At 36.6% G+C, this 12,015-nt stretch overlaps 1 protein-coding gene across 1 annotated transcript in view; it reads right to left on the bottom strand.

Moving 5' to 3' along the window:
- Positions 1-475: 475 nt before the first annotated feature.
- Positions 476-12,015, bottom strand: part of UBL3 (ubiquitin like 3) — a 55,865-nt gene continuing 44,325 nt past the window's right edge. The window contains exons 2-5 of the mRNA XM_054271784.1: positions 10,567-10,675; positions 6,931-7,017; positions 2,670-2,747; positions 476-2,243 (exon numbers count right to left, since the gene is read on the bottom strand). Coding sequence (XP_054127759.1) covers positions 2,191-2,243; positions 2,670-2,747; positions 6,931-7,017; positions 10,567-10,675 — 327 coding nt within the window. The 3' untranslated portion in view covers positions 476-2,190. The remainder of the gene's footprint in view (positions 2,244-2,669; positions 2,748-6,930; positions 7,018-10,566; positions 10,676-12,015) is intronic.

Here is a 12,015-nt window from a genome sequence, read left to right on the forward strand (position 1 = left end):
TTTTAAAGAAGAATGTTTGTGTCCCTACAGTTTCTTATTTAGCAACCACACTGCAGAGCAGAAGGAAAAGCTCCCTCCCAAGGTTCATTTTGGTAATGAGCACAGTGGTGTTTGGATGACACAGTGGTGTCATCCAGTTCCCAGCACCTCAAGGGGAATGTCCGTGCTCTCTGCAATCAGTAAGTGAAAACTGCAAAAACCCACAGTCCGAGCACACGGCTCCTGGGAGGCACACGAGGGTCTGACACAGCTGCACTTTTGCAATTGCTCAGGCTCACATTCCTATTCTACAGAAGAAAGACTTCCAGGCCACTTATGGAGTCAAAGGAAAACAAATATTGCAGTGATAAATCCCATTAGCATTTTTCAGCAAGCTTTGTGCCCCTCCTTTTTAAAAAATAAATGAAATGGAGTCCTTACTTAATTTCCAGATTAAGAAGCAGTTCAGGCCCAATTACAATCCTTGAAACACCACTGAAATGCACTACAATATTCTTTTATTTAGTTTACAGAAGAGTCTATCAGTACAGGTTGCAGAAAGAAAATGTTTAGTGCTATTTACAATTTGTTTTAAAACTCTGCTCTATACAAATTTAATTCTGATCAGTATGAACAATATTTTTGTAAATCTACTGCATATAAAGCATTTCATCAAAGCAGTAACAATGAATAAAATAACCTGTTTACATTTGAATGATGCCAATCATTCGGAAAAACGATTACACAGAACATCTGTAAGAGTTGTGGACACTTAAGTACAGAACACAATGTCAACCTGTGACTCAGTTTTTTAAAGGCTAAAGCTATTTATATGGAATATTGTTCTATTATACTACACGCCAATCTATATTTAACTTCTATAGTTATGTATTTTATAAGATTTTTATTAAATATATTCTACACATATTTGTAATTTCACCCAGGAAGAATTCCTCCCCAGTGAAAAAATATAAAATCTTTTATATTTTTTAATTTTTATTTATTTTTATTTTTTACAGGTTTAGATGAAACTAGCTCATGCTTTAGTGCTGTGCAAATTTCTTTAGCATATCAACATTTAAATTATTGATATGAAATAAAAGAATGGCATCCTTTTCAATTATGTATGCCTTCAAAAATCAGCTTCTGATTTTAATACCATTGCAAGCACTAATTCCAAATGCAGATTACGTAAAGAAACAAAACTAGTACTATGGCAGAAGTTTTTCTTTTTGCTTTTTAAATTTTAATAATTCTTTTGAAATCTCTAATGAGTAAGCATGACACTGAAGTCTAAGGTACAGATGAGAAAAATGACTGAAAAACACCAATTGCCAATATTCAAATACATAAAACTGATTAGTAAATGATGTTTCCTAACATTTATGCACAATAATAAAAGCCTATGAACTACAGGAAACTACCCCTCCCATATTAAGGCTAGGAAATGCACTCTCTGCACTTGTTTGTGCTGTCTGAATAAGCACTCAACTAATACACGATCGGAGTGCACACAGTAACAAAAAATCAGTTTCATCAGCCCTCTACAGAGTGCTTTTAAATTACAGGCACATAGTATTTTTTCTTTGTTGCAGTGAAAAGATATATAGTTAGACTTGGTTTAGTTAGTATTCTGTGCCAGTTTGGCCACCGAGGTTGACTTAGGTAGAATTGACTTAACAGTTTTTCCTTTGATTTGGCCATAAGTGAGATTTGTTTTACCTATTAATATACTATTTTCCAGTGTTGCATTATACATTGTGGGTTATTACTAGATGTCTCAAATATTGTTAGAGATTGTTGAGGAGAAATATACTGTCAACCATATTTAGTGCAAATTGCATCTAGAAAGCTTGACTGGTTAGATCCGGTTAATGCGGATTTTTGTGGTAGCAAAAAGATTCCTGCTATGGAAAAAAACACAAACTTTTCTGGAGACTGAATTCTTTCAAAAAGTGATGTACTGTAAGATTATTCAACAAACAAAAAGGAGGAATTGAAAAAAATAAACAACTAAAGTGTTCATAGATCTTTCACTTTTTTTTTTTAAAAAGACGAATGAGACAGTGTTCGTGTATTATTTCAGTTCCATGGATTTACAGACAGGCTCTTCCTACAGGTGGTTGAAGCAAGGTAGGGCCTCTTCTATTCCAGCAGCATGAAAGACAAAGACTATATTACATCACACTTAGCAGGTAAAGCTAACAGGGTTTACAGGATTACACAGCAATTGCTTTCTCCAGTTTTTTCACGGTTCCTTTGACCTGCAAAGAAAAGGGAAGTGTTACTTACATTCCATTTCTAAAGCAATGAGGCTGTTCTGTGTGAGAGTATGCTTAATACAAATCTGTTCTTAATTATTTCCAGTAAAAAAACTATTTATTGCTGTACAAATGCATGCATAACTGAAAAATAAATCAGGACTAGTTTTTCACAATAAAAACAAGAACTTTTAAGGTCTGAGTAAGTTTCTGCACTATATAAAAATGCTAAACCAGAAAGTTAATTTCTTAGTTTTCTATAAACATGTAGAAAAGCATTCCATTAACTTCTTTTAACAAAATAATTCCATTAACAAAAGAGCACAAGGACTTGACTTTTCTCTACTATGAAATACTCAAAGAGCCCATAAGAGACCTGACCACTCTGCCATGTACTCAAGTAGGAAACTCCTCTAGTGCCCAGCCTACCTTGAGAGTTTGGTTCTGGCAGTGTCTCTCTAGCCACCAAATGCATCACTGTTGTTTTGCCAAAAGGAAGTTTTAATGCTGCAAAAGGAAAAAGGGAGAGTTATTAACACATTGTGTCAGCTTTTTTCCCTCCAAAATACCCAGTTGAAACTAACTGTAATTGGATTAGCACCTACTCAAAAGTTCAAACTGTTAGGTTTGAACTGCTTACTGGTTGAAGTTTGGTAAATCTCAGGGCATGACAATAGTCACTTAGAACACTGCATTCTTAAAGACATGATACTCCTGTTAGGAAGCTTAGCCTTCCTCTTTTGAGTAAAAAAGTGAAGTAGGCATTCATGCCAAGACTCAGGTGGTTAAGCACTCTTTAATGATAAGGATGCAAAAAAATTGCTAATGCAGCCACCAAATTGTTATTCCTGAGATATCAAAACATTGAGCCTCTACAGCAAAACAGATTTTCCTAACACATACTTTGATCCATGACACAGATTTCTTGAAATACAAAATCTCTGCATCTTGCCTTTTAATACTAATCTGTAATATCAGCTGCATGTGAAAAATATCAAATTTAAAGTAGTAGGTCTCAAAATGCTGCCTTTGTGAGCTTTAGCAACAAAAAAAAATTAAAAATTATGCTTTCCACAATTCATTCTGCTTGTGTCTGAAACTAAAATAATAATTTCTATATTCCAATTTAAGTATACAAATACACTGCATACTTATTTTCCTTGATTGTTTTTCTAAGAAATAAAAGGTCTTCTGGCAAAGTTCTGCCCTTCCTACTTTATAATGGAAAAAAAAGTCAGTGATAAATTTAACAAGAATTTAATCCTTAATACACAAATAATTCTGACTTGAATAGACTTTGTCCTATCAAACTCAAGTTACAGCTTTTATTTTCACACACAGTGAAATGGCATTTTAAGTGAATAAATGAATAAAGAATGGGCAATAAACCTGAAGGTAAATGAAGCAAAAAATGCCCCTCTGTTTTAATCCCTACAGCATAGATTAAAGATTCATCAATAAAAAGCCTCACTACAACACCACTATTAAATCATGTTCATTGCCTACATATTTATTTAAATAAATGCAAATTGTGATTTAAACACAGGTTCAAACACAGGTGTAAGCTCACAAAGTGGTACAGAACTCCACAAGATTCTTTGAAGCAGCTGTACTTTGGGAGAAGCCATCTCTATGGAAAGGCAAATCTGAAAGTTGCTTGATTTACTTGAAGCACTGCCTGTGCCCTGCAACTAGAAGCTGTTGATAACTTGAAATCTGACAAAGATGATGCATTTTGGGTACTTGACAACATGATACAACTGAAAACTCTAACTGACTGTTAATATGCTCTTTGCAAACTCCATGGAAAAGGACTGTCTTCATAACATAAACTCTTGAATTACAAAATAATCACATTAGGAACATCTTTCATAATATCAACACAATTCAGGAGACATCACTAGTGAGTTGTGGAGATTAACTATTTACAGTAATCAAGTTGTACTATGCTAATATTTATATTAACTAATTTCAGCTAGTAGTTTGTACAGTTTACACAAGTTCTTGCTAGAAATTTCCAGCTTCTTGCTTGGAGCACCACGACAGCAACTGAGCAGTCTAACCTATGCTCAGTAATCCTTCCTTGCTCTTCTCTTTGTGTTCTCACCCCTTTCTCTCAGTTTAGCCAATTTGTATTTAATTCCTTTCCCAACTGTTCAATTCCATTGTTGCTTTGTATTTTCTATCATCAGAACTTACTTTTCACCCCCTTTTGGAATGTGCATGGCACATGGTGGGTTAAACTTCCCTTCACCAGTAAATAAGGAAGCAAATACTGCTGATTACCATTATCTACCAAGAAATGGAGAACTGTTGATTATGTATTACTTCCCTAATTAATATTATTTGAAATGCAAACTGCAGAACAAATATTTAGCTAAAGGATTAAATTTCCTGTTGGAAGCTGAACAACGGACTCTGCCTTGCTAGCCAACTCCCCAGCCCTCTGCACAGGCAGGACACAGCAAAGCAGCTCAAGCACAGCAGGCAGGAGCAGTGCAGCTTTACAGAGGTGTCTGTTCCACACTGCTCCCAGTGCCATTAGCTCTGCTGTTCCTGCAGTGACAGGCCATTCAGAGGGGGTATCACAAGGCATGATTTATCAAAAATAGTTTTTCACTCAAAAGCACTTTTTCCTACCAATTTCTCTTTTCTGAGGCATCTTAGTTTATAGGAGTCTTAAATTCATAACACTACACAGACATGTAAGGCACAAGTGAACAAAAATGGACTCCAATTAAAAAGAAAAACATCAAACTGTTTCCTGGGAAACTTTTATTTCACTGGATGATAAAATGATTTCCAGGAGGTCCAAATTCTAGTCAATATTTCCTAATCACCTAAAGCAAATATAACACTAAGTGCTATAACTCAAAGAGAACTGCAGCTAGAAAAGCTTAATGCAAGTTAAGCTAAGTTAAGAAACATAATATAAATATTGTTTAATAAACCCCCCCCTTCACCTCCCTTTTGAAGGTAACTAGTTCACTTAAGGTTACCTCTAATGAATAACACAAACTGAAGTAAGAGTCTTTTCAGGCTGTTTCATGAATTCCTGTTCCACTTTCAGCTGTGTAATCTTACTCCTGATAACTTCATTAGTGCTGAAGTTAAGCCAAGGTTTTAGGGATTCTTTTTCTTAAAACAATACAGCAACAAGAATATTTTTGAAAAACACTAATATACATGTAAGATCCTTGGGGTAAAAACATGGTGATTAAATCTCAACGCATGAGTGATTAAGAATGAACTAAAATGCCCTGAACCCAAGTAAGTGTTCAAAATTCATAGACCTGGGTTAATGCAATAGTCAGCAGCATGCAGCTATTATTTTTCAGCTTAATTCATTAAATAATATATTAAATATATTGAACAGATATTCAACATTTTCTCATATTGAGACAAATGTCACTAAGGGAAAAATACTGGTGGTGAAGAGCAGCACTCAGTAAAGTGTAAAGTAAATAAATGGCAAAGTAAATCCCAGTTAGCTATCCTTGCCTGGAAATGTAGGGTAAGACTAGCATCTTTAATTGCAGAGATGATCCAAGACTTAACATTTGTCTTTCAACTCTACTCCAACTGCTACTAGCTGTACTCACTGTCACCTGGTAAAAATACAAATTAAAGAGTGAATAAAAATTTCAGAGTTCTTCCAGCTGAGCTGACAATGATCTTGTTTGCATATATAGAAGCATTAAAAATTTATATATGTGGAGAGTAAATCTATAAGTACATCACTAGGCAACATTGGGAATGGTAGAAAGTGAATCAATAGCTATATCATCCAAGTCAATTCTTCATGGAACATCACCATAAGCAGTCCAGAAATAGTATTTTCAGATTCCTCTTAACTTCAGAATAATTAATTGGTGATTTTGTATTGTATTATATTCTCCTTTCTGTACAGCATTCAGGTACCAAACCATATATAATTTGAACATACAAAGCAGAAGCATTAATTTGTTTTTAAACTGGCACAGAATGGAGAGTCTCATATTGTTTAGTCATTGATACAGCTGATATTCCCACTGGCAAATGCTACCTACAAAAGGAGGGATGACTTAACAAATGTGTGTCACACCTCTATGAAGGGTTCCCACCAAAATGCATAACCATGGGGAAACACTTGCCACGAGGGGGCACAGTTGAATTGCATTTCCTCAGCAATCGAAGTGAAGCCATTTACTGTTGTTTTCACATAACTATGCAATTGTATCCCTGGGAGAGCACTGGACAGCAAGAATGCTTCCCCTCATTCTCATTCACAGGGTGTCTCCCTGCGTTGTACAAAGATTTCAAGTATTGTTTGACCAATTATCATAAAGTTTATCAAGCATTTTAAAATACTTCAGATATTTATTAAGTAGCTTGTACTGCAAATGCAGTGTAAGAGAGGTGGAACAAAATATTTCATTTAGAAAGACAACAAATAAAAGCAGGACTACAGCACTACTCCTTTGTGTGAGAGGAGACTTAACTTGGCAGGTGGGACCTCGCAAAGTTTAACAGCTCGTGGTAACAAGATGGAAAAATATGCAATAAAATACAATGTCATTGTATGCACAAGAACAGCAGTATAAAGCAGGCCATCCTGTGATCTTGAACAATAAAGTAGTATTCATTGAACTGTAAATAAATATCCCCTTTTGCCAAACTGTAACATGTATAATAAAAATTATTTTCATACCTCCTAATGTCACGTTGCCATGAAGAAACCTCCCTTGATAAATAAGCCGCAAGATATTTGGACTGCTGACTTGTTCTTCTTCCCAGTCTGAAGAGAGAGAGAATTTTCACAGTTACATTGTAATAAAAACATCTTTTGTTAGTTCTCTCATCTTTACCCAGGAAGAAAATCAGGAAAGGACTCTTGTATAAAACACTGAAGAGAGAACACAGGCTGAAGGTACAGGAAGACAATTCAAGACCAGCACTCCTGAAGTCTATTCTTGAATCTATTATTTGACCCTGGGCATTGAAACACGTAATTTTATGTCTGCAAGTATATATATTACTGATGTCACAGACTGCAGGATATATTTAGCAGATACACAACTCCTAAAGAAAATATTTCATACATGCAAATTGCTTCCTGAATCCTGGTATGCAGGCCATTCTGAAGCTTCCCGAGCCATACTTCTCATCACCAGCTAATTGACTAGCTGGAGCCGTTCTCCAGCAGCGGGAAGCTGCCGCACACAGAGCGAGCGCGCATGTGATGGGTCACTTGAAACAGGACTCTGAGATCACAGCCCTGAAAAAAAGCTCCGCAGGCAGCTCAGCGCCGTTCGATGACGGCCAGATCCAACCAGTTCCATGTCTGGAGGGGGCAGTGACCTGAGCAGCCCCCGACCGCCACCACAGAGCTCTCTCAGAGCGCCCACCAGTACATTTTAAGGAGCTTCTCCAAGGCTCATCCATTTTTATGCGTGTTTTTATGTGTTTCAGTGTTTTTATGTAGCAAACAGTGGTTCAAAAAAAAGCAAGCTTGCATTTTCCTACAATGCTTAAGCTATCATAAATAAATTATAAGCTTAAATGGTCTTTCCTACTCTTTTCCCATTCCCGGTCACAATGTGAAGAACAAATAAATATGCACTTTTCTTTCAGAACAAGTATCACAAAGCCTTGAAATGTTGAATTTAAATGGTCTCTCTGGGAATACAGTGTCTTCTGTTTCTTAGATGACCAGATATCTGGCTATAGTTGTACACAAACATTCTCTCTTTCTGTTTTTGTAGTGTTTATATAGCAAAATCAATATTCAGCAAGAGATCAGGACAAGCCACAGAAACCAACCTGTTCCCCGGGAACACACAATTAACATACAGGCAATAGCAACTGGCACCACAAAAGGAGAAGAACTGAAAAGAGTAGAAGGGGAAGCATGTAAAACAAAAGCCACAGCTGCAGAGTGTACAGAGAGGCATCTGGTGCAAAAAGCAAGCAGGCAGAGACTGGGCAGCAGGAGCCATCTCAGCCCCAGACCGCGGTGGGAGCAAGGCTGGTGCCAACAGTAGAATGTGCTACACTCCCAGGTGCTCCCATGTGCCTGGTTTATAAGATTAGATCAAATTAGGCAACCAAAGCTATTTGAATTTCAAGTATTTCCACTCAGGGGCTGATTCAATTGTCTTGCAATTCAAGCACATGCCCGTTCCGCTGTGCTGTGAAGTGGGCTACATCAAGGCTGAATTATTGCACTGCTACCATAATAGTTTTGTTTTGGATTTTTTTACTCCATACAGTCTGAACTCCACTATACTATGGCTGTAAAGAGAAATTCAGCCAGTTGACAGAGCCATAATGATGTAAAAGCACAACCAAAAGAAGACAGACTAGATTTTGGCACAGGTATTTTCTCACTGTTAAGCTGCCAAGTTACCCATCCTTTTAATTTCTGCTTCTTGGCTGGAAGTCTGAAACATTTCTTTCTGACATGAATTCAAATTTTAATTTCCACCGATGACTAAATGAGCCAAGGACTCACTGAATCTACCTTTTTTTTTTAAAGTTCAGATAATTGCTGTACAAAAAAGAAGTTAATATTATTTAGCAGAAAATGGGGAGGAGAAGAAGAGAACAGGTAGCCTATCTAGATGATATACATTAAAATAAATTTGGCATTTTCTACTGCAAGTCGAGACATCCTTAATTAACAACTGTATTGCCAAAAGAGGTGGGGCAAGGTTTGCCTTAATCCTGCCAGCATGTGACAGAGGTTATTTCATTCCTTTTTTCCCCACAAGATAATGACAAGTCCAAATGGTGGTAAAAACAATTGTAACATCTGTGTTTCAAGGCAACTTTAGTCCTCATCAAGATTTCTCAGTCCTGTGGCAAAGAGGAGCACTCTCAGTCTGAAAACATCTAATGGGCAAATGTTTGTAAAAATCTATATGCTACTCTGAAGTGAGGTGTCTTTTTTCCATTTAAATTGAGACTATTCTTCTTTGCAAAAGCAATTAAATATTCATCAAAATTTAGAGTACTCCCCCAGGACAGCAGGTATTTGAACTGAGATTTCCATGTCTGGTTCTACTTTTTTAAAGAAGAGACTTTAAGGTCTGGGTCTCTTCCCAACTCTAAACTCAGAATCTGCAACTTTCAAGCTCTTCACAAGACTGTGAACATGATATCACATGTTCACAGGCACAGACTTGAGTAAGGAAAAAAAATCCAGCTCTGCCTCTACCAATTCAGATAAATGTACACAAAGAACATTTGGTTATGACAACTATGTTGTGCATTATGTACATATGTACATTAAAATATGTACAGCACAGAAGCTATGTTAACCTATTTTTTAAAACGTTTTACTTCTGTAACTAATACTTCAGAGGACTTAAAACCTCCTCCTTCATTACATATTTTACTAAATACATAATACTGCATCCCAGCAAATCAAACAGCAAACTGAACTTTTTTCCTGACCTCAAAGACCAGTTTAAGGACTGATTATCACCATTAACTTTTTGGCATAAACTATTATCCACCATATGTCTTTGACAAAGGCACCACAGAAACAGATAGTGCAATGTTTTAGTTTGTCTAAATAGTAGTCTTTTTAACATCAAAACAGTAACCCAAATGAAGTCCTGTACCAAAAGAAGCATTTTCTTTCATCGTATGTAATGCTATGTCTGGGTTTTGGCTATTTTCCCATGAAATCATAGTCGGGGAGAACAGAAGCACTTTGTTTTGGGGAGCTATTCACATATGTGAATACACATCTTAAGTTCTCAAGTCCATTTTCCAAAGCCAGTATTCCTGCATGACACCAAGTATATTTACACAAACAACATCCAGTCTTCTAATGTCTCTTAAAATGATCTTTTATATTCGTTTTCTTCCTAAAGCAATATCAGTATTCCAGATCCTTTTGAAGAGAAGGCAGTAAGGAAAAAGTACTTCAGACTCAATTTCACTAATGCATTCCTGTGACTTCCCATGTTTTATTTTAGCTGTTCTCACATAAGAGGTTTTATATCTCCGACATTTCCTCACACTTACTAGATCCTCTAAATGGATCGATAAAGAAAAGTGTCTAAAGATAGGGGGAAAGAAGTACTTCAGTTTGGGGAAGCAGATTTCAGAAATAAAGTAGGAAACAGTTCTGACATCTAAAAATCTGCCCAACTGAAGGAACTGTGAAAAAGAAAGCAAGACACCTGTATTTCTGCATAAATCTTTGTCCAGATAGTGAATACACATACTTAATTTGAATGTTGAGCAAGAGATCAGTTTAATGACACTTCAGTCTGAATACACAGGGAATCTCCTTGCTCACCAGTTAAAAAGCCCAAGCCACGCTGCTACTCACCCATTGGCCAGTTGTCATACACATGTTTTGCAATATCTGCAGCAGAGTCATTCGGTGAAAACAGGAACTCTTTTGTTTTCCCGCTTACCAAGATGAGGCGCAAATTTATCTGGTAAAAAAATCCCAAAACATCAGTATTAGGAAAGCTTACACAGACAATTTAAATTATTTATTTGTTACAGTTACTAAAAACTGTTGTTGGTTTTGGAAGACTGATCCAAATGATTTGAGAAAACAGTTTAACATGTTAACATATGTTAAAAAGAGGGTCAAAGAGGTCAACAGAATGTTGTTCACATATCCATAATCTAGGAAGATTAAATTCTAACAGCTGGTATTTTTGATTATAAACACCAGAAGATTCTGTTAGTGATTGAATCAATTGTGCCAGTAAAAAATAGCTTTCAACAAGGTAGAAACATACTCTAGCAATGACACATAAGGAACATAGCTCCTGAATGAAGAGGAAAAGTATAAACCTGAAAAATTAACCTAGAGAGAATTAAAATATCAAAATCTGCATCTGAATACCCTATGAGCCTAAAGAAAAGCCCTAGAATGCTCCCTCCTGATCTCAGCCAGTGCATCTCCTACAAAATGCCAGAGAGAGTTAGCATCCTTCCTTGCCCCCAGCTGCCACAGAGTTGCCTTCCTGAATCCCTCTGCCAGTCTTCTGAATCCAAAACTTTGTCCCACAACTGTCTTTTACCACAAGCAAAGTGCGATCCACATGCAACAAAGTAATAACATCACACCATAATTTTTCTTTCATTAATTTCCTCCATACAACCACCAGCACCTTCAGTCATAATTTTCCTCTCTTCTATTTGCAAACTACTGAATATAATTTCTTTTCCATATAGCATTAAAATAACACATATAAAGAGCTCACTATGACATTGTTTACAATGCAAAAGAGATTAAATTCTGGCTCCTCAAGCGACTGTTTGCAAGGTCACAAAATACATTTGGTAGCACTTAGCAATGCCCATGGCAAGCAGGAGTCCAGCTGCTGTTGTACTTTGACCTACAGGCCCACATTTCATCAAGTTTCAGTGAGACTTTAGCAGACTAACTGCTTGGATACTTTTTTCCAAGTCACATTCTCAAGCTGTGGCTCTCACTTTAGGTAAGTTGCAACAAAGCTTTCTTTGTTGGAATTCAGAAAACTGTTTTCTACATCAAATATCAAGTGCAGAATTTATAGCAAAGTCCAAGTTTTCTAGACTTCTTGAAAAAGATCTCAGTGCATCACATCTTCTGAACATAAGAGCCCTGCCTCAGCTGCCTGCTCTCCACTTATTTCAGAAGCTCTTTAGACAGATCATCTATTCCCTCCTGAATGCTTTGGCTTGGATTCATCCCACCTATCTTTAAGCACCTAATAGAGGTATCCAAATTACAATCTCTACCATCCAGCACACTGCAAGGTCAATGAAGGAAATGACC

Source organism: Melozone crissalis, unplaced genomic scaffold (genome assembly GCF_028551555.1).
Source record: "Melozone crissalis strain CALT ecotype California unplaced genomic scaffold, PUWL_Pcris_2 ptg000013l_1, whole genome shotgun sequence".
NCBI lineage: Eukaryota > Metazoa > Chordata > Aves > Passeriformes > Passerellidae > Melozone > Melozone crissalis.